The sequence below is a fragment of the Solea solea genome, chromosome 9 (assembly GCF_958295425.1).
Source record: "Solea solea chromosome 9, fSolSol10.1, whole genome shotgun sequence".
Taxonomy (NCBI): domain Eukaryota; kingdom Metazoa; phylum Chordata; class Actinopteri; order Pleuronectiformes; family Soleidae; genus Solea; species Solea solea.
In genome coordinates, this window is record NC_081142.1 from 3944218 (window position 1) to 3966804 (window position 22587).

At 39.9% G+C, this 22587-nt stretch overlaps 1 protein-coding gene across 1 annotated transcript in view; it reads right to left on the minus strand.

Moving 5' to 3' along the window:
- Positions 1-3478: 3478 nt before the first annotated feature.
- Positions 3479-22587, minus strand: part of ncanb (neurocan b) — a 146366-nt gene continuing 127257 nt past the window's right edge. The window contains exons 13-16 of the mRNA XM_058638222.1: positions 19702-19784; positions 19327-19471; positions 11369-11551; positions 3479-9149 (exon numbers count right to left, since the gene is read on the minus strand). Of these exons, the coding sequence (XP_058494205.1) occupies positions 9013-9149; positions 11369-11551; positions 19327-19471; positions 19702-19784 (548 nt within the window). The 3' untranslated portion in view covers positions 3479-9012. The remainder of the gene's footprint in view (positions 9150-11368; positions 11552-19326; positions 19472-19701; positions 19785-22587) is intronic.

Consider the following 22587-nt stretch of genomic DNA (forward strand, 5'->3'; position numbering starts at 1 on the left):
ACTGATGCGTGGAACTGAGGAGTACTATTTCTTTCCAGTAAATAATACTTTTACTTGTCTTACATCTGTCTGTGTGGCCATCTATACAAACAACACACATTAAAGGTGATTGCTTGGCTGTGTCTGGTGCAGAACTGTTGCTTGAAATGTCATTTTTTACACTTTTGTACATGACTCCTCAGCAACGCCCACACTGATGACTCAAATACACACACCAAACAAAGGCAAACTCCTCTAACCAGGACCAAAAAAGACAAAAACGCAGCAAAGGTCTGAAAATCTGAAGTCAAGGTCCAAAACTAAGAATGCTGGTATGTTTCGTGAAAACAAACTGAAGACAAACTGGCAGAAACATAAGGGTGAGCAGTGGCTAAATAGTGAGGTCCGTTATTGACCACAGCTGAAACTAATTGGGGGAGGAGCATGCAATCATTAAAAAGTGGCGGGAAATCACAGGAAGTGAAGCAATCTGAAATGAGAAAGAATGTCAGTTACCAAAATAAAACAGGAAGTGAAGAAAATAAGTAACAAAGGTTAGATGGTCAAACGATGTCAAAAATGATCTTATTGACAAATGTAGTCTGTTAAAATATTTACATTAACAAGGAGTTGAACACGTGTACCTAATAAAAAAGGCAGGTGAGTTCACGTGTGTTCTTTCATTTATTACTTGGTTATTTGCTCATGAATTGTGTGCAACAAACTGTATGTGTAAACAGTCCTAAGTGAATCGAAGACAAATGACCACTCCAACTAAGACAGATGACGGATCCAAACAGGGGTTCCTTTAATGATCACTTGTAAAGAATTTAATACAATGACAGGACTGGAATTCATAAGAACATACATCAGTAAATATGGATAAATACTAGTGGACCACATTCACACAGCCACAGACGGGCTCAGTCGCAGGTACAGTGTGTTTGTGCTCACAGTCGACGTAAACACACACGTAGAGAAAGCAAAGGTTTGTGCAGGGACCGGAGCCGAAGAGGTGACGTCCATCGTTCTGTCTGTACTGTAACTTATCACCTGCCGAGAGCATCTGTGTGTTCCTGATGCAGCAGTTTAAAAACAGGGGTGTATGTTTTCTCTGTGTGTGTGTGTGTGTGTGTGTGTGTGAAGGAGACAGGAACAACACAAGAAAGAGGGAGATGTGTTTTGGATCTACAGACTGTATGAATATGGTCCAGGGAGACTAAGCAACAAACACCCAGAGTTTAAATGGATTGTTTAGAAAAAAACAAGAAAAACTTCAGAGTATTTACATCACAGAGGAGAGGAGGAGTGTTTGTTATTGGTTTCTGCTCTGCATTCGTCTCTTTCATTACTCATTCTCTCACTGTAACGTGTCTCCATTCATTCAGGCATCCATCCATCCCAACAGAACGCAGCCTTTCTCTTCTTGACAATGACAAATTGTCTCAACTTAGTATCAGACAGAGACACGATATACAAATACCACTAGGTGTACCTACTCATTAGAAATTGACTGGTTCAAGAACGATGCCGCAATCCACAAGAGGAAAACAAAGACTTTTGGAAGGTGTGATGAGCTGGAGATAAGAAAATGGAAACAAGATAATGATACAAATGGTGCAGAAAATATCTGAGAATAACAGAACAGGTCACATGAGAACATACACAGCTGTTCAAAGGGGGGGGGGGGGGGGGAGAGAACAGCAGTAAACCCAGACAGTCTGTTTTCCTGTCAGGAAAATATCCAACAGTCAGTCGACGCTACTGCGCCATCAATGCCATCGACAGACTTAATAGGAACCAAAGACAGACAACGTAATCGTGAAATCAATAGTCTGTCTGTGTGTGACTGAGGACAAAAGCCTCTGTCACTTCAGTTTGGTTGTCATTGCTGACAAGTGCCGCGTTTAATTTCCTACAGTCCCCGCAGTAAAAGAACAGTTCAGTCAAACGACTCGTGTTTCAAATGTTTGTCACTGCAGCAAAGTATGATTAGAGTTTCAAGTCTCCGGCCATGTCATCACTTCTCCATAAGCACTGCGGAGCCAAAAATAAAGTATATACGTATTTCGTGTCAACTCTCAAGTGGAAGTTCTCAAATGGCAACCAAGCATCGACTAGATGATACCAGCTGTCAATCACACTGGTGTCCACTCATATGTGTCATGTTTAATTGTCTTATTTTCCATCTAAATCAGAACATAATTTAGAAAACTAACATGTTCTACTGAAAAAGGCCTGGAACTAGTGATTCAGACCATTAACTCCACAGGAAAAGGTAGTGAAAGGTAGGCTAATTTTCCTATAGACTACCACTTAAATGGAGTTCTTTTTAAAGTTCGTCACCTGGTGGATAATTGCTACTCAGTCCTACGTCTGAAGACTTACTTTTCTAACCAGAAAACTGTGTTTCTGTGTCTACAGTGCAAACCTGTGTTATGACCTGGGATTGCTTCAGTTGGTCAGGTCTGGGTTTTTTAAAAAGCGAGGTCAGCTGTGGTGGCCAATCCATGTGTGAAAATAACGGATACACACATCCTCACACATGGATTCACACACTGGTCATTCAGAGTCCAGGCCTTCAGCCCATTGAGAATCTGTGGGATGTGCTGGAGAAGACTTCAGACTCTCCCACCACAAATGTTGGTGATAAAATGAATGAATGCAACTTAAAATAAATGTTGTTACAATGCATAAGCTTATCAAAACAAGGCCACCATCAATGCATGCTGTAATCAATCGAAAGGATTACATCAATATATTAGTGAGTGACAAACACTGTCAGAGTCTGCAGTCGTGGATGATGATGATGATGATGATGGTGGGGCGATGCTGTTGAACGGCAGCAGAGGAGCGTGTGAGTGTCACATGAGGAGAACAGTGCGGCTCCAGCTGACTGCCTGAAATAGCTCGCAAGATTTGCTTCATTTATTACAGCGCATGTAGGAAACTAATATTCTTAGCTTACACTGTTTGTAAATCAACTTAAACACACAAGGATGAATGTTTTCACACGAGTGCAGACAATCACTGCCACTTATTTCCCTTGACGACACATAAACAGGCTAATACACTGAGCTATGAACTGTCATTGCATCATTAATTGGTTGACTAACACAAATCACACCTTAACTGATGACTAAGCCCAACGCAGGCCTGTTAACATGACAGCTGTGGACAAGGCGCTGTATTAAGAGTGTTCTCTGTTTGTAAGGTCTTATAAGGTAATATACGACCCATAAATATGCTTGTATAAGTCAATAATGAAATCATTTTTTTTGTAAAGTAAATCCCTTTGGCAAGGGCCTTGCTTTATGAAGGCTGTCATATTGTGCCACCACATCTCTACATCCATACATGGCACCATACAAATAAAACTGACTTTTATTACTAATGTTTTCCCTTTCCAAAATCTTTATTTATGCTTTATACTACTGGACTAACTGGCTGGACCCTGCTGCTTCTTTAGTTTTATGTTTTGTTCAAGAACAGATCAGATCGCAGCTGTTTCAAACACAAAACGAAAGTCGAACCTCAGGGTTTGAGTTTCATACCACACCTGTCGCCATCTCTTCAATATTTAAAGGTTCAGTTTGTAGGACTCAGTGACTTTTTGCAGTAGAGTTCCATGTTGCACCCTTTCACAAATGTATGGGTGAATGTATCTTGTAAACGTGTGAAAGTCGCTCTCTCAAGTCAGTGATCTCTTTGTTCACTCTGAGCTATCGTAAAATAAACATGGCAGAGTCCATTAAAGAGGACTCCCTCTTCATGAAGATATAAGGATTTCATGGGGTAACAAAGGACAGTTGTGAGAGTTTGATCTGACAGACACAGCAGATCTTGACTTTGCATTTTAAGTGCGACATTGACAGCTGCTGTGACTCCACAAGAGAAGATCATGGGGCCCATGAAAACTGAAAACGAGGGCTTTGCTATCGACATCTTTCTAACAATGCGTCGATGTGATCCGCTCTTTAGCTCCTGCTGATTATACACCAAAATAACATTATTATAATTTAATTTCAGCTGATAGATTCCCTTTACCCTCGACTTCAACACAACCCTGGACATGCACAACAACAACAAGCATTAATTGCCTAATTTGTAAAGTCGATATTCTAACAAAGGAATTTGTTTCATTGCCTTTGTTATATTTAAATTCATGCTTGGACACATGTGAGTTCTATCGTTTTAGTCCATTCTCTCTCTTTCTCTCATTCACACTGTTTTTTGTGAGCTGAGGCACAGGCAAGATCCAAACTCAATTCCCTCTGACTGGTTCACGCCAGTTCTGCCACACTGATTCAACCAGACACACACTCCCTGACAATAAATACTGTACAACAAATTAAACCAAGTTGTGCTCCCACCTGAGCGACTCAAACACAGAGATGTGGCCGTGCTCTAATCTCGTCTCGGCTAAACTCAAAATTGAAACTGTGAGTGAAAAGAATCTCTGGCTGGGTTACAAGAAAGATCAGAAGAGTGAAGAGGTCTGCTGCCTGCTGCTCTCACCTCAGTTGTGACGCTCAGATTAAAGGTGCATTCACAGCAGACCTTCTTAATCGAACCCTAGTTCGTTTGCTCACAGTCTGGTTCGTTTGGGGAGACGTGAATGTGCACCTAGACTGCTGGAGGAATTCCTGTGTTGCACTCACTCACACTCACTCTCTCACACTAATGGGTATGAATATGACTTTATTACATGTCATTAACCTTGTTCTTTCTCTCCCTAGTTTGTGTCTTTCTTTCCTGTTCACTCTCTCTCTGTCCTTATCTTACAGGCTGCAGGATCCAGATCCAGTTTTGAGGCTATTATTATTATTATGATCATTATCATTAATATCATATTATTATGCTATAATTAAAGTTGATATCAGTTTAATTCTTTATCAACAATCTCTGCTGCTGCTGCTTATATAAATGACATTGTAGTTCTATAAACATGTCATCACTAATTCAGAACTGTCCTGTCTAAACTTATGACTTGATATAATTGTTGTATATCTGCTTCTGTCTCTACCTCACCTCCCTCTTGTCCTGTCTCTCCCCCCTTTCTGTCCCCCAACTCTCCTCTGCCCCCCCATTTGTCCTTTCACCCCAACCGGTCGAGGCAGATTCGGTTTGTTTCACTAAAGTGCGAAAGTGAGAAAGCAAACTCAGACCGGCTGAATGTTACAAGCCCAAACTGAACCGAATCCCCAGTCTTACCAAGTTCCAGCGGACTATTAGGTGTGAAAATGACATAAGTGAAATCAAGACTCATAACTATCAGAGCTTCAACTGGTGAACCAACAAGAGGATTTCAATTGAAATGTAAAGGTTCTCATGCATATAATAGTTGAAGTGAGAGATGCATTTTGTCATAAATAAGCACAAAATACAAATATAGCCCTGGAGGCAATACAAACTAAACAGATCTGTTCATGAAATGTGTATTTATCTTTGTTAAATAAACAAAATGACATGGAAACAAACTCATTAAAGTGGAAATGGACATTTTTTGGCATGAACTTGTCATTAGGATGCTGAAAATGATTGATGCAGAGTAAGAGTGAAAGATAAAAAACATCATACATATTTTTATTGGTCCCCTATAAGCCTTGATTTCACTATGTTATTCTGTTGGCCAGGATGTTTTTTATTTTATATAAAACCAGAAGTGTTATCCTTCTGTCAGTATGTATCCCCAGTGATGGAAGTGACAGATAGTGGAACAGGCAAATTGACAAAAACAACTCGTAAAAGGAAACATATCTTGTTGATGGAGGAACAAAATCACAGCAAAAAACCCCACTTCAGATATCTCTTCAAAGTGACCACAAAACAATACCACCCGGGACCACCAGGGACACTAAAGGTGTCTGTTAAAGAATGAATGATTCACACAGGGGTGTAGTACGTCAATGATAGACACTAAATGTATCTACAGGGGTAAGAAAACATGAACATAAGACAAGCTATAGAAGCGCAAATGAATCATTCATTTAAAAAAGTTGTTTGTTTTTTCTCAGTTTATCTCTTTTCTTGCCTGATTTTACTTCCCTCTAACATCATTTTTTTTTAGAAAGTTTGTGATAGAGCTGAGCTTCTACACAACTGTAATTACACTGTCTTGGGGCATCAAGAGGCGCTTCTGTCTGCCCTTTCATACATCCACCTGTGGTCAATCCAATCCACCCACCCCAAAAAAGAAGCCCAGAGCAGCCTGATGAAGCGCCGGGGGTTTGACGGCTGTGACAGCTCTCCGGGCCTCCTGTCCATCACACTACACACTCCTCTGAGTGTCCGTCAACCTAACTGTTCCCTTGTCATCCCAACTCTGTGGTTCTGAAGATAAGGTAACTTGTTCATTAGGCATGCGGTAGATTAATTAAACTGATACAGAGGTGTTGGGATCACTATTCCTCTCCATGCACAGGAGTCCTGTCACTGACAAGGTGAGAGGAGACAAACAAAGGCAGAGAATTAATGGGGCTAGGATTGATTTTTTGCTCCTCGTGTGGCTTTATAAAACACTCAGCATATTCTTTTAGCAGTAAAGAGCTTGTTAAAGTTAATTCAGCTGAACTTATCTTTCACTGTGTTTCTGTTGTAAAAAGACAGTGACAGTAAAAAGAAAATTGAGTGAGGAAGATAAAGAAAAAGCATTAAAAGAGGTGGTGAAAGGAAGAAGCAGAACAAGCTGGAGAATCATAAAGAATAAAAGTGGCTGAGCCAATGTTTGGCATATAATCCCAGAAGCTCCCAACTCAAGTGCTGGCTTTAAAAAAAAAAGCAATTTAACCTGGCAGTAAAGTGGAAGGAAAAAGCAGAGCAAAGTGCTTGTTCTGCTTGTGTCTATCATGTTTTTAAAGCAGGACACACAGCGGAAGCAAGCACAGGTGTGAAGCGCTGAGAGTAATGCCAGACTTGGCCTGACCCAGAAATGGGGAAACCTTAATCCTTGCCCCCCCTCTCTACGATCATCCTGCGAGACCCCATTCACTATTACACCCTCATTCATAAACACACACACAGACTCGCAGAGACATACTGAGATGAGAGATATATCACCATCTCCATTTCTTCTGACTCATATTTATCATCGTACCCTGTGTGCACAACACCTGCGATTCATAATAAAAGCAGTGAACAGCATTAGTCTCTGCTAGTTGTGCGGCGACAGCACAGAAAGATTTAGCACCCAACTGTGCAGTCACACCCAACCCAGTGACTTTGTTTACCTGGACAGCAATATCCATCCATCCATAGTCTACAGCTTTATCCTCCACATGAGCGGCACGGAGCTGCTGGTGCAAATAACAGCTGACATAGGACAGATTAAGACAGATTAAATCTATTACTATAACCCAGATAAAGCCATACTCAGGATAGAAACTAATACAGAATACTGCAGTGTTTCTGGGGATCCACTGCCCTGCGTGTTTAAGATGTTTCCCCTGATTCAAATGGTCAACCAGTTTGCAAGCTCTGCAAAAGCCTGATAACGAACAACGACCCATTCATTTGAATCAGGTGTGTTGGAGAAGGGACCAGGACCAAGACTGAGAAACCCTGTCCAATAGAAATGTCCATGGCAGTAGATGTGAATAACTATCAAACTATGCCATGCAACAAGTAGGAATGAAAAAAAGCTCATTTAGCAACTAATGTAAAAGAATAAGAATAAATAAATTCATTATTCAGATTATAGGTGCCCATATAAACACAGATACTGAAACTTTTTCTGATTCATGGTTTGTTTTTTGGACCACGTTATACTTTTACTATCATGATTCGCAGCTGTAGCAACAGGTTGGTGGAGACCAAAACTAAGCTAAAAGAAAGTTTCAACAAGTTGATCATATTTGATTGTTGTAGGCTAAAAAACAGGGTTTCTTAACCTGTCTGCAGAAACTAACTTGTTTAAGGGGCAAACAGAATCAAATGAATGATACCCAGACTCTACATGTGGACTTGCCACTGTATAAGGAAAATCTCTCTATATCTCTCACATTCTTATCAGATTAAAGTAGCAAAACTCCAACATAAAGGAGAAACCGATGTATAAATGGAACAATAGCATCATAAATGATGAGAAAGGCAAAGTAAATGTGGAAATGCTGCGCTGAGACAAACTCAAATCTAATGTTCTGATTAACCATGGACAACAGTCGTCTGAAATGCTTGAGACTGTTCTACAATTCTGAAAAGTGACTGATTTGCAATGTAATGTGATGAAATGGACTTTAGATGTGATGTTGATGGTGTTTTCCATTTTCCTCTGGGGTTTTAGCATCTGATCTAAAAAAACTGTGTTACACTGACAGTAAAATACAACAATAACAATCAAATAATTCAATTACAACTGCCTCTGATTCAATTGAAATCAGTTCAATCTATTTTAAAACTTCATGGTTTAGAAGTAGAATGTCTCACAAAGAGCAAAAAACATAAGCAGCAGAGTCCAGAAATAAACACCATTTGTAAAAAATAACATATCCAACAGACAAAAGGCTCAAAATCAACAATCTGATATTTTTGAATTTGATATGATTTCAGTGATGTTGTCCCTATTTACAGTTTGTACTAAACCACTTCTCTCTGAAGACTGTTCGCTGTGGATTTTGATTTCTCCTCAAAAACAGGTAGCTCCACATTTCAGGTCATTGTTGATCTTGAAAAGCAGAGAAAGTGGGTCAAATAAGAGGTGGTGTGTGCGCGACAGACAGGTCAAGACAAGAAAGTAAAAATGAGAGAAGAAAGTAAAAAGAGTATAAAGGGAGTTGTTTCTGTCCCAGTGAAGGCTGGACTTGGACAGGCCTCAGACTTGACTATGGTACAGGCTGACTCAGACAGTCAAGGTTGGAGCTAAACGTAGGACAGTGCAGGGACAGAGGACGGGGGTGGGGGGGGGGGTTTGGGTAGAGAGTTTTGAGCTGTGAGGTCATGAAGTAGTGTTTGAGGGTTGAGCGGGGGACAGGGAGACAGGCAGATTGCAGTTGGCAGCAGAGGACAAAAGGACAGAGGACATTTATTTTTTTTGGTTCAGAAGTGGACGTGGTTGTGGCCGTGACCTGGCTCTCCTCCGTGGTGGCCTCCCTCCCTGTGGCCGTGTCTCTTGTGCTTCCTGCGCTCCCTCCTTCCCTTGTGGTGGTGGCGCCGGGAACGGTGGGCTCGCCGGGCTGGTGGTGCAGACAGAGCATAAAACAAGTCAGTGAAATAAACAAAAGGGCAAGCAATTGAATTATTCACCCATTATCTGTACTGCCTTTCCTCTGAGGGTCTCAGAGAGCAGGAGCCGATTCCTGATTGATGCTGAGTGAGAAGCAGGGGTCAACCAAGGACAGGTCATCGACTGGACTGGTCTTTAACCCTTTAACACCTAAACCTCAAAATGTCCGTCTGGCCTTTTTTTTGTTTTACTTATTTTAACCAGAAAATGCCCTGTGAATAAGTGCTTTTACCCAGTTTTAGAGAATAACCTTCAATATCTGGCAGTTATTTACAATTTACTGTATGTTAAAATTGTGTATTAACTATTTAAATTGTTAATACAACAGAGGAAGGTCATTCCAGGCCCAGTTATTAATACATAAATTCTTACACAAGTTCTACTAACGTGTATATTTCTGCTACACTGTCAATCAAAAACTGGTTCCGCCTTTAAGACAGTTCCTCCAGTTATCATGCAGAAGGTCAGTGTCTGCCCTGCCCACTGCTCCATTGACTCACAGGGAAGCTGAGCTTCTGTGGAAGTGACTTTTTGGCACATTAAGGGCACAATCTAAACGGTGAGTTATGAGATATTCTCAGATTTTCAAACATTGGTTGCACTTTTTTTTTTTGCTTTACTTTATACTCTATCTTTATAGCTTGTTCTATTATTTTGAAATCTATCACTTGTCTGACCTCTGAATTCTCTCTGAGTGGGATCAATAAACTCACCATAAACTGGTCCACCAGTATTCCCAGGTGTGACCAGGTACATGCATTTTCTGACATGTCTCAGACAAGAGCATATTAACACCTACAGCTCACACGAGAGATATATCAGCTGACACTGTTTTCTTTAAACAACGGCATATAGTCTATGACTAAAACATGTCGCGTCTGCTGCTGTAAAAGCCATTAGAGAATATCAAATGATGTGTCATGTACTTGGCAGCATCCTATTTTGTAGAGGTAGATTTAACCACTAGGATAAAGTCAAGGTGTAGGGGGGAAAATGAGATGGAGAAAACTATGCAGAAATGATTACAACTTACACACTCCACACAGAAAGGTAAATATAATATATCAAAAAAAAGGAGAAAGGTGAAAACCACGTGTTCTCTGTGGATAGATTTTCATTTTTTTTAATTCTGTTCCCACAATCACTCGACTGGGCGCTTTTGGCAGACGCACACTTAGCTCACCACCCACTCACAGCCTCAGTGTGAGCTTGTTCCTGCTGCCAAATTAGGCTGCTCTGTCCCTTTCTGGATTTTGACAACAAAGAATTGTCATCTGCATTGAATGATAACTACATTGTAACTCCAGGCCATTACACACACACACACACAAAAAATATTCCAAAGATAAAGGGTCATAATCAAAGAAATCTTAATCACTTTAAACAGGAGCTACATTATTTCAGTGGTTCATCATTACTGTCACTTTGTGAAATGAATATAAGGCCCAGTTTGTTGAATATTTATGTTCACCAACCTTTCATATCTCTGAAGAAGCAAGAAATTATGCTGAAAAGTTTTGACCTCTATGCTGTCATCACCAGAGTGGGTCCTTTAAAAATCATTTAGCAAAAAAACCCCATTTATTTTAAGGCTCAAAGGAGATTAGTTTGAAGACAGTTGCACAATAAAAAAGATGTTATTGCTGATTTTAAATGCTACACTATAATAAGACGTAGCTTGTGCAATGGCCCTGTAACGAGCATAAAAAGTGATAATGAGAATATTTTCCACAGTGTTTTGTTCCATGTGCCAAAAGGCATTAAAAACAATATTGGGTATAAAAGTCATATTTGATTTGGTTGGCCTTTTTTTTTTTTTTTTTAGTTTCTAGCATTTAGCTTTTGTATTCAATGGATGTTTAAGTGATTGCAAATTCAAAATTGCAAATAAGAGATTTGTCTAAAAAATTCCACCTCAAACATCAAACACTTGAAAGGAGACTGTACCAATTCTAAGTAAGCCCAGGGGATTTCATTTAGTCTGCAACCACACTTGTCTTTTGCTCGCAATTATTAATAATGAGAGTAAAGATGAGAAGCCTGAATGGTGACAGCAGCTCCCGAGGGCAATTAATGCTGGAGGTTCAGCCTCAGAGCTGAGGCAGCGTGAAGGCAAAAACCAAGAAAATGCTAATGTCTGCTTGGAGTCTTGCGTGCGTTGAAACTCACATTTTATGCAGATGATTTTGGGTCGGTCCCACTTGCCATTGGCGCGACACTTGGCTGTGGGCACATGACGTTGCAGGAAGCCGTCAGCACACTGGTAGCGAACCACAGAGTGGATGTCATAATGGGAACGCTTCCGGCCAATCAGAAAGGCATTATCCACAGGGGGAGGGGCTCCACAAAGCACTGTAGGGGCAGAGAAAGACAAAATATTACCAGGTTGTCCACCCACTTTTATGTCCTCCTATGGGATTAGAGATGGAGCTGGTACCATGTGACAACAGTGTGCGTCATTTATAACATTTGAAACTAAAAAGTGTGTATTTGGGATGATTTATATTGCAGCTGTGATGTGATCTGCGATAAGATTCCTTTTTTTGTGTTGGAGCATGAGCACAAGACACAATCAAAACATTCATTTCTGCTCTATATGCTATCCATGTTTGTATGAGTGTATAATTACTCCATAATTACTACAATAAAATAATTGTTTGACATTTGAATAAACCATCGTTGCACATGGAAAGTGAGTGGAGGAGCAAAACTCAATGTTACCATTAGAGGTCACTATTTCTTACACACTGGACCTTGAACCTGGTTTGTACCTTCAGTGTACATAGACTGTGAAGATGGCCAGTGCCATTCAGATTATTTAGACTAGATGAGACCAGATTTGGATGAGACGGTGGAGGTGAAGGAAGCGCGTGGTGGATCTCACTGAGAACATGAGGACAGACAGGTCATGTGTGTGTGACATCTGTTGTTAATCACACTATAGTATACCCTGCTTTATCATCTACTTTACTGTAATTCACAAAATGGATGGCCTGCTGTATTGAAGAAGGCCTAAAATTAGCAACTGAGAGATAATAAACTCTTCAGGAAAATGTTAACTGACGTCAAGTGAGATTTATTATCTTTTTCCTCATGGACGATACAAAGAAACTTGTTTTGTAATCAGTGGACTCACTGGTTCCCCTGATGACTGTATAAAGAATGTGATAAAGAATATCATCCATATTTTCTGCATTCTTTGCCTGCAGAGTTGTCATTTTAAAACAAGGATTGGAATTTTTCTGGCTTGCCATGCGTGTGGATCTGATCTCACTGGATTCTATTCCAGTCTTATAGACCTCCAGTAGCTGAAGTCATGCAAGTCTGTCATGCAACAGCTACCAGGTAACATACCTATCAGGCAACTCACCTCTCTGCTGGCTGTATTCATTAAAAATAAAGATAGCTGCTGTGCCATGGGATGGCAAAACAGTCGAGACAAGCAAAGGGGAGAGCATTTTACCGGTGGTGGTATTTACTGCCATTACACATGCTTAAAGCACAGAAGATGATCAACCAAACTCAGCATTTGTCTATCTAACTCTATTTTGATCTTGAAACTCCAAACCTGCAAAAACAAAACAGCAAGGCTGTCATACGCATCATCGCACATGCAATATCACAGGACACCACACACCCACTCAATCATCATTTCCCAACTCCAACCATCACGAAGGAGGAGTATGAAATGCAATGAAGCCTAATACCTCCCGCCATCGACGCCTTCATGTCCTATATGTTTTTCTGCTGTGAGTTTTGCAAAGAGAGACATGCAAATGTACAGAAACTGTGAAAACACATTTCCCCAAGGCGACAATTAACTAACTAACTGACTAACCAGTATGAAGCACTGTTGTCATCTTTATCGCCATGTGCGTCAAGTGTGGTATGCATGTTCACTTCACTGTGAACCAAAACTACCTTTGAGTATAACTAAAGTTACCTTGATGGGAAACCATAGGCAATAAATTCAGCTTTTGCAGTGAACACTACATATCACGTGCAGAATCTAATGCTTACTAGTTTAGAAATAATGTCCGCTCGGCTTTTTCCATACTTGTGAAAAAGGCTGCTGGGTAATTATAAAGGTCAGATATATTCAGTCTGTCATGTTTTGTGATATATTGTTCAATCTATGAGGATTTAAATTGCACAGTGAAGCCTGACAACTTAAAACCATCACTGGTGCCATTCATCTTTGCATGGCGGTGTAAAGAAATTGATATCCGGAGCTCTATATATTTTCCTACATGGAGCACAACATGTCACAAGTCCACTAGGTCATCAACCTTTGCGCTGCACTCAGTGGTCTGTGGATGGTCCATGTGCACTGTCACGGACATGGGTGAATTATGACATTGCAGACCTCAGCAGACTGGCAGAAACTATGACTTGTCTTAGAAAAGTCTCAGTCACAGCACAAACGTCAAAATGTGGATAGAATGTCTGCAGGATGACGTGTCTGTCAAAGTGTGTGAGTGAGTGGGCAGCTGTCAAAGTTACACAGCTTTTTGTAGCAAATGTTGAGGCAGAAAAAGGAAGAATAAAAAAATCCACGCGAGTAGTGACAGAGGAGACAGAGGAGCGACACGCTGGACAGAGGCTGGTCAGAGGGACGAGCCTCGGGTCATTTTTTTTAACTCCCTGTCAGTGAGAGCCAGTCTCCACACACTGGAGGCAGCAGGTGATTGTGTATGGACTCAAAGAACTGAAAACCAGGCACATCCGGCCTTTTATCATAATATGTATCAGAATCGCAAGAACAGATTTCTAGTTTAAAGTCCCTTCTGAAATTTTCATCTTTTTCATCACTAATTCATATTATGGTATATAAATATTGCAGGTAGGTGATGTACTTCACTGCTGAAGCCAAGAAGCCAAGAGGAGATTTACAAATGAGAGACTGGGTTTTTTTTCCAATGAGAAGTCCGAGCTTTGCCGGGTATGACACGAAACAAGAAAGAAGAAACAGTAGATTCAAGTTCATTTGTGATAGAGCTGCAACTATTAATCTGTCGATTATTTTCTTGATTAATCGAGTAATCGTTTGGTCCATGAAATGTCAGAAACCTTAAAAAAGTTGATCAGTGAAAAATGATGATGTTCTCAAACGTCTTGTTTTGTCCACAAACCAAAATGATTCACTTTTAATGATTTCTTTGTTTTATGGAGCAAAGAAACACATAAAAATATTCACATTTAAGGAGCTGAAACGATCAGAAATCTTGCGTCGTCTTTATGTATCAGATTTCTAATTTTCCTGTGTCAGTGCCCAACATGTTCTGTTTTATCACACTAGTCACAGGGAAAGGACTCAAAAGCAAAGATATGCAGGTTCAGGCTCAAAATCACTGTCTCAATGTCTTCACACGGAAAAAATGCACAAAAAGGTTGACAAATGTTATTTGTTTCATTTAAAGTATTATTTTCAGGTGTCTCTTATTGTTCGAGTCTTTTAAAATGACCAACAGTTACAAACTAAGCTGTGAGCTACACTTTTGTTTGTCTAATGTGACAAATGGTTATTATTATTTATTATTATTATTGTTATACCTTGGTTATGCTTGCAGCAGTGTGCTCCACCTACAACAGCCACACGAAGAGGCTTATTCTCCGGGACCAAAATCATTTTTACTGTAAGAGATTTAACATATACAGGATTTTATTTCTACATTTCATATTGTTTATTCAACTCTGCACAGTACATGCATTCTTTATTCACTATTTCTTTGCACGTAAAATCCTTGAAAGGGTTCAAACTTCAGTAATAAAAAGTCCATATAAAAAATGATCCACTAAAATGTGTCCTATTTTGATTTCAATACTTAGGGTAAAGAAATGTCATTAACTCTTTGCAGGTGTTGTGAAAGGAAAGGATAATACGCACTTGAGAACACGCCAGAGTCAATGCAAAAGTTGAATCAACAGGTTCCATCATCCCTCACCTGTGAACACTGCTGAAGGATTTCTCATCACGAGGGCAAAGCAAAGTCAGAGTCTATTGAAGAGGGGATTAAAAAAAGTCCCTCAACTCAGCCATGATTTGATGAAATTCTAAATCAGAGAAGGTCTTTGTGGAATAAAGCATGAAGTGAAGTACAAGGCTGTCACTGAGCAAAGACCTCTTTTACACTTGATTCAAACCACTGAAATGCAAATGTGGCTGTTTACCACCTAAAAGTTGCGCTGCAGTGCGTCCACGTCTGTCATGATATGTTTGATCTTTAAATGATCTAAAAATAACAGTGGGATACATTTATTTATAAGTAAACCTACACTCATTAAGTCATTAGTCAAAAAAGTGCCACGGCAAAATGACAAGTGAATGCAACAGAGGTTACGGGAAACATCATTAATGTTGTGACGATAATCTGGCCCTTACGACAATAGTGGGTGTCTTGGGTGATTTTAGACTGATTTGTGCAGATTATCTGGCCAAATTATCCTGTAGTGAGAGGGCTTGAGATAATATCAAATATAATTCCTAGCAGTTATTTCTGGTTTCATTTGAAGGGAGCAAATAACCTGCCATGCAGGTGACAGTTGTGGCTGTATACTTGAAAACGACGCACTTTGAGAGGCCTTTGCTGTCAGTGTGTGTCTGTGTCTGTGTCTGTGTGGCAGCAGGTAGTCACTGTGAGTTAGAGGCAGAGCTGCAGGCAGCAAGATGCTGGTTCCTCTCAACTCTTCGCCACATCCTCAAAGCATCTGCTCACCCACCGACAGTCGGATCTGAGACACATGAAAATGTGCATTCTCCCATAGTTGGGAGTGAATCTCACCTGGAGAAGGTGGATGAGGACAAGTAATGTCTTGTTATTAAAAAAACAAACTACAGCAGCTGATGCTCAGACCAACAGACATGAGTGAAGACAGTAGAGGAGTTTTTAAATACAGTGCTGAACAGACCTAGAGGAATAAAATAAAATAAAAACTATAAAATACAGTGTCACCACACCTTCCCTTGTATTATTTATTTATGTTTTGTCAAAAAACACACCTCCGAAATGACAGGGTTATTTGTATCCCACAATGATTCCATTACACAGCAGTGTGATGTGTGTCATTTCCCAAAGCACTTGTCGAGCGAGCTGAGAATGTCATTCAAAAGGAGATTTCCTCTTCACATAGATTATAACCCATCATCACCATGGAAGGATTTTATAACACTTCCAGGTTCAGTTGTGAGGTAAATTTACTCAGCTCAGAGGCAGAGGACTATTTTGTCCTCATTCTAATCCAAATGTAAATGCAGACCTCGAATCTGTTCCACTGTTTGATCACTTTTGTCTTCTTATCGTTACACTGATGCATACATTTACAAAATGTTCTCTTTATTGATACAAAGGTCTCTTATTATATATTTGAGTGAGAATCTGTTCTGATTATCCTGAAAACCAGTTTTTAATGATGGGGAAACTATTTGTACAACTTCAAACAGATGTTCAGATGACTACGTAGATCCATTAAAAAGATTACTGGCAATTTCCCCAAAACGTTTTCTGAAATCAACAGGCTTCAATATGCATGTGAGTGATGATTTGGACCAAATAGTGTACATGATGTATCTGGCTCTGTTTCTCTGAGATCTGACCCTCGTCCTCGACAGATGACAGTCTCACCCCTGTTTGATACTATTAAAGAAATATCATCACCATCTGCGTGACACGTCATCCTGATTGGCCCCGAGATGACTGATTAACTCACACGCTGCTGTTATCACGCCAACAGTGCTAGAGGCTGCTGATGAGCACACAAGATAGGGCGGCCATGTCCATAGCACCAACAAGAAGGACACGCAACTATACTTCAATACCATGATAACGATAGTTTGATGACAGTGATTCAGAGAAACTCTGTTCACTTCAGGATAATTCTAGATATATTATGTAAGGCTGCAAGGATTATTCAATGACTAAATAATCGGTTTATTAATCAGAGTATTTTATATTATTTATATTTTATATTAACAATTCAAACAATTTTTTTCTGTTTTTCATCTTCTTAAATGTGAATATTTCCTTGCTTTGTTTGCTCCATATAACAAAGAAATCATTAAAACTGAATCATTTTGGTTTGCGGACAAAACAATACATTTGAGAACATCATCATTTCCACATTTGGGAAACACAGATCAACATTTTTTTGGTATTTTAAGTGCTCGATTAATCGAGAATATAATCAACAGATGAGAAGATTGTGAAAATGACCGTTAGTTGCAGCCCTAACATCATGATGTAAAAAAAAATGTCATTACAGCATTTGTACTTTATCACAACAAAACATCTGTTTTAAAAACTGACAACTGACATGTGAGAACAATACCTTGCAAAGTGCAGTCTTAACTTAATGTAACAAATAAATAAAGCTGTATATAGATCACGTAAATGGATAGTTTAATGTCTATCTGCAATAATTCTGCTCTTTCCTCGCAGCATCCAAGAGTTTTTGGTTGCCAAGGAACTTCTGGTACAAGCGTCTCAAAAAAGCAGCATAATGCAAAAGGTACTGGCGGCACGTCTGTTGTGTGGAAACATGCATCTTACATCAACCATCCGGACTCATGGCCACCCTAACACAAGAGCATCACATTGCTGTAAGCTGTAGAAATCAGGTGTAGCCAACTCAGCACAGAGCTGACAAACTGCAATTATAAGACAAGACATTATACACGGCTGCATGGGAGTGAAACCAGGCTGATGAAAAGATGTTGATAATTGCAGCTGACTGATTACGGTCAGAGGCGAGGCATCGTCGCTGGTGCAACACCTTGCTCATGAGGGAAATACCTTTTCTTTCATACAAGAACGGAGCAGGATGTTTCAGGAGATGTGTTCACCTCCTGTGGGTTTAGAAGAACATTCTCTCCTCTTCTACGCCCTTGATGACAAAACTTGTGGTGAAGCACACATGATGTGCTCACAAACCCAAACTGATTTATTTATATTTGTTAAACCTAAACAAATTCAGAAGTTGCATCTACAAAAAAGTTGGGACAGAGCCCATGAACGGCTGACATTATTGAGACTTTTCAAAGATCAGTAACTGTTAACGTAATGGCAGGGCTCACAGCAGTTCATATTCAGTGTTATTAAATATTAAGGGGTGAAGAAAGAGGATAAAAGGCAGCTTTTAGGTTTATTTTTAAGGAATTCAGTTCAAACACACGCAGCAGTGGTGATATTAAGATTGAAGACGCCTCTGTCTCAAGGCTTAAAATGTCCCCACACACCATCAAACTTGCCCAGTAGAGATAAATTAACTGATTATTTGGCAAATAATATGCTCGTGCACTCAACGTCGATTTCCCGATCAAGATGACAATTGCAGAGGATTCCTTACTTAGAAGTAAATTTGTCCTAATTTAGAAGTAATAAGAAATCCGCTTTCATTTGCTGCAGCGAGAGTTAGGGCACGCCCAGCTCCAATCCCACAGTCTTGCTTTATTCACGTTTTGCTGGAATTCATGGGACATGAAGCAGAAGCTTCCCGACTTCGGGCACAGTTCAGCTTTCAGAGATAAAAACATTTGGCAGAGGAAATGAAGCGTTACAGGAAAAATGTGGAGAGTTGAAACTAGAGGAGAAGTGAGAGACGGAGGGAGGGAGGGAGGGAGGGAGGAGTGGTGTTGAGTGTTAATGAATGTGACTCTGAAGTACATGCACTGATTGAAGAGCCTGAGTTCTAATCTCTGCCACTGCACAGAAACGCGAGCGATGTTAAGTATGACACAGTCCGTATGTCGCAGTAATCACCTGCAGGTGCAGGAGCTGTCAGTCTTTGTGCTTTAAAAGAAACAAGCTACTTATCAGAAGGAAAAAGAAAACTTTGATCACCATTTATACCTCATGGTTCTCCTTTAAAGACTTTGCCAGATTTCACACTAATGAACTGAGAGCTGAGGGAGATTTTCTCTCATTTACCCCTTTCCTCAGACTCCCCGGCACCTCCCTCTGTCATACTCATCACCGTCACTCTCTTTTAAATCCCCGGTCTCTCACTTCTCTTTTGCAGTATTCTCCTGTTGCGTTCGGCGTCACCCTCTGCCTCCTCACCTGTCTGTCAGTCACGTTAATCACCGCTTGTAGTCACAGCACACTCTCTTCTCTCTCTAACACTGTTCTCACCTGTTCCCTTCTTGCAGACGTAGGGCAGGTTGTAGTTGCAGGGCACGTCGTTCCATTTGCCGTTCTCGTGGGATATCATAACCACGCAGTCCTCCCCTCCTGCAAAGAAGTTGTCTGGCTGGTTTTCACGCCAGTTCTCATATTGCTGCAACACACGGAGAGACACACACTGTTAGGGAAATTAATCTGTCAAACCAGTTTTTTAGTGAATGAACATCATTTTCTTAATTATACAAACAAAATTATAATTTCTATAATAATAAATTCTGTATAGAATATTATTTTTTTCATCTATCTATCTATCTATCTATCTATCTATCTATCTATCTATCTATCTATCTATCTATCTATCTCCATCCACCCATGTTTCCTCACCAGGTCGGTCTTATCAGTCCACTGAAAGTCATCCTCCACTGTTCGATCGTTTAAACCGATCCAGGTGTTGTCATGACTCAGACCTGATAGAAAGGTAATGTAAAGGTGAAGTTAGCACACGTGTCCACAGAGAGGACAAAGGCATACATACGTGTGCAGTGCAAAACAAAACAGGCACAAGAGAACGCACCAAAGCACTCAAATGACTAAAAAGAATTTAGAAAATGTAATCAAACATAGCCTGTAAATGTTTGGTTGATGGTGTTCATGGATAATAAGACAGATTTATGTTTAAAACACTTTTTTTATACACAACGTGGGACAACGTTTTCAAAAACAACACAGAGAAAAAATCAAAAGATGTCAAAGCAGTCCAGCCACAACAAATTGTTAAATATAGCATACCAGCAATTAAAAGCTTAAGAGAAAGAAAAGTGTGAAGAGGAGTTAAAAGAAGATTAAGTAAGAACATAAATAAGTAAAAATGAAAAACAAAAATATAGAATATAACACAAGACAGATACAATGAATATAAACAATAGAATAGTCAGGCAAGTGGTTTCACTGTGAAGTGACTAAATGCTGCAATAAAACGTAGAAGACTCTGTACTAAAAAGGTTAGGGTTCAAATCTAACTCGAAACTCCTGAGGCTGGCAAATACTAATCCTGATTAAACTTCTTCTTTTTTTCTAAATACAGCCGATAGAATGTTTCCTTGAGTCAGTAGTGACAGCATTTATTATCAACATTTGTAATCTGGGCTTTCTGATTGGTTTGATCTCACAATAATGGAGAAAGATCATTTCTATTTGATGAGATTTGTGTTTGTGTGTGAGAAGAAACCTCAGTAATGGCATTTTTTGAACTCATTTGTGTGCGTCTGCATAGGTGCGTGCGTGTGCGCGCACATTTGTAATGGAATTTCAATCATAGTGTATCTGATTATCATCATTATCAGCCCCATTAATCTTCCTAATGACCCTGATCCCCTTACTGCAGGGGTGGAGATGTCCATTTTCGAGCCGATTAAACACACTTTTTGGTAACTGGGCTTGTGTACAAGAAAGATGGGTGTTCGATGAGTAGCACTGCCCTGGCACCTGTCCGAAACAGCTTGGATCCATTATTGCAGAAGCTTGCTGCTGATAATCTGGCCTCACTGCAGCACAAGAGGCTGTGGAGCACTGCCAGTGGGACCGAGGCTAAGAAGGAGGAAATCAGAGTTTTGCGAAGCACCAGAGAAAGACTGTCGTGGAATTAACATGCTAATGCTGCCTGGCATCAATAAACTGCTCTCTGTGGTCACATCTTTACGTCTATGAAAAGCATGTACAAAAAAAGTTGGGCATTAACACACAAGTGTGGCAATGTTGTCTTCTTTGCTCCTGTGCCAAAATATTCAAATAAGATTTATAAATGATTCAGGACAAAAATGAAATGACAGATGGGTTGGCTCTCACACAAAGAACAACACAATGAAGAAAGATATCTCAAGAACACTATTATAATATATTACAAATGATCCATTACAAGAAAACCTAAACAATGAACAATAAAACAGCATACATTTTCTCGTAAAAACTTAATTATGACAATGACTCATTTAAGTGAAGAACATTTTTTTTGACTAAATACAGTGTTTTTATGTCATATTTTACCCATTTCTAACCATAGAGTGCACATAAAAACAAACATAGTCTTCCATCCATTCGTCTTCTACAGGGGGCGCTGTTGCCAATACCATCTTAGATAGAGCTAAAGGCGGGGGACACCCTGGACAGGTCGCCAGTCCATCACAGGGCCACTTCCACTTGGTTGATGGTTAATATACAGTGTCCAATTTCTGCCCAGGAAGTACCAGCAGAGTCGCCCCCTGCTGGTTGCAAAACTAACTCTTTGAATGGAAGTCTATGGACAAAAGAACCTCTTTCTAACTTGATTTATAATGTTAATAAACATTATCCTGAGGAGTTAATGATCTCAGTTGGTAGCTTAAGGCCTTTTTGTATGTAAAGTTACAGTTAGTGACGTGAATGTGTGTGAATCACAGTTAAAAAACAGGAATTTGTTTTGGAAATTGGAAGACTGTGTCCATTTATATATACAGTCAATGGTTTGAACACATTCAGACTTCAATTCCCTCATGAGACACACTTGCAGTTACCTCGTCTTCATTTTTCACTTGTTTCACAACAAATCACATTCGCAAAGAGAATATAATAGTTTATTAAATGCTGTGTCACAGGCACTTACATCACAGCCCGTGGCTCTATTTCATTGCAACAAATGGTGAAACACATTCATTTGGCTGAACAGGCCTGGCTCCCAAGGCTGTTTTTCAGCAGGGACTGTAATAAAATGCCTTCAAGGGCAATTCAGTGCTGAACCCAGCAGACATTCATCATTGAGTTATGGAATTCACATAAGACAAGAGGTGTCATCACCAAGTATGGTTATAATAAAGTAGAGGAGAAGATATACGCCAAATCAACAGCTGGTAAGAGCAGCATGTGGCAGAGTGTGGAGTGAGAGCTGATTAGACGATTGAGACCATATTTCAAGGTTCAGTGTGTAACATTGAGCAGAGTTTACTGGCAGAAATACAAAAACATTTGGTTTTTGTACAAGTGGCAACCGTTCGTAACATTGCCCATAAAAATCTGAACTTCTGTTTTCAAGCCTCCAGCATTGCTATTTTGCCGGGAGCCATGTTGCCGTTTAGCATATTGAATTGAGAGGCATCGCCTGCAACCACGCTCTTATTGGATAATACCAGCTGTAAATGACGTACCTTACCTTCTATTTTCTCCTAAATGATAACATCATTTAGAAAGCTACTAACAAAACTAGTAATTGAGACCATTAATTACTGACATTAAAAATCA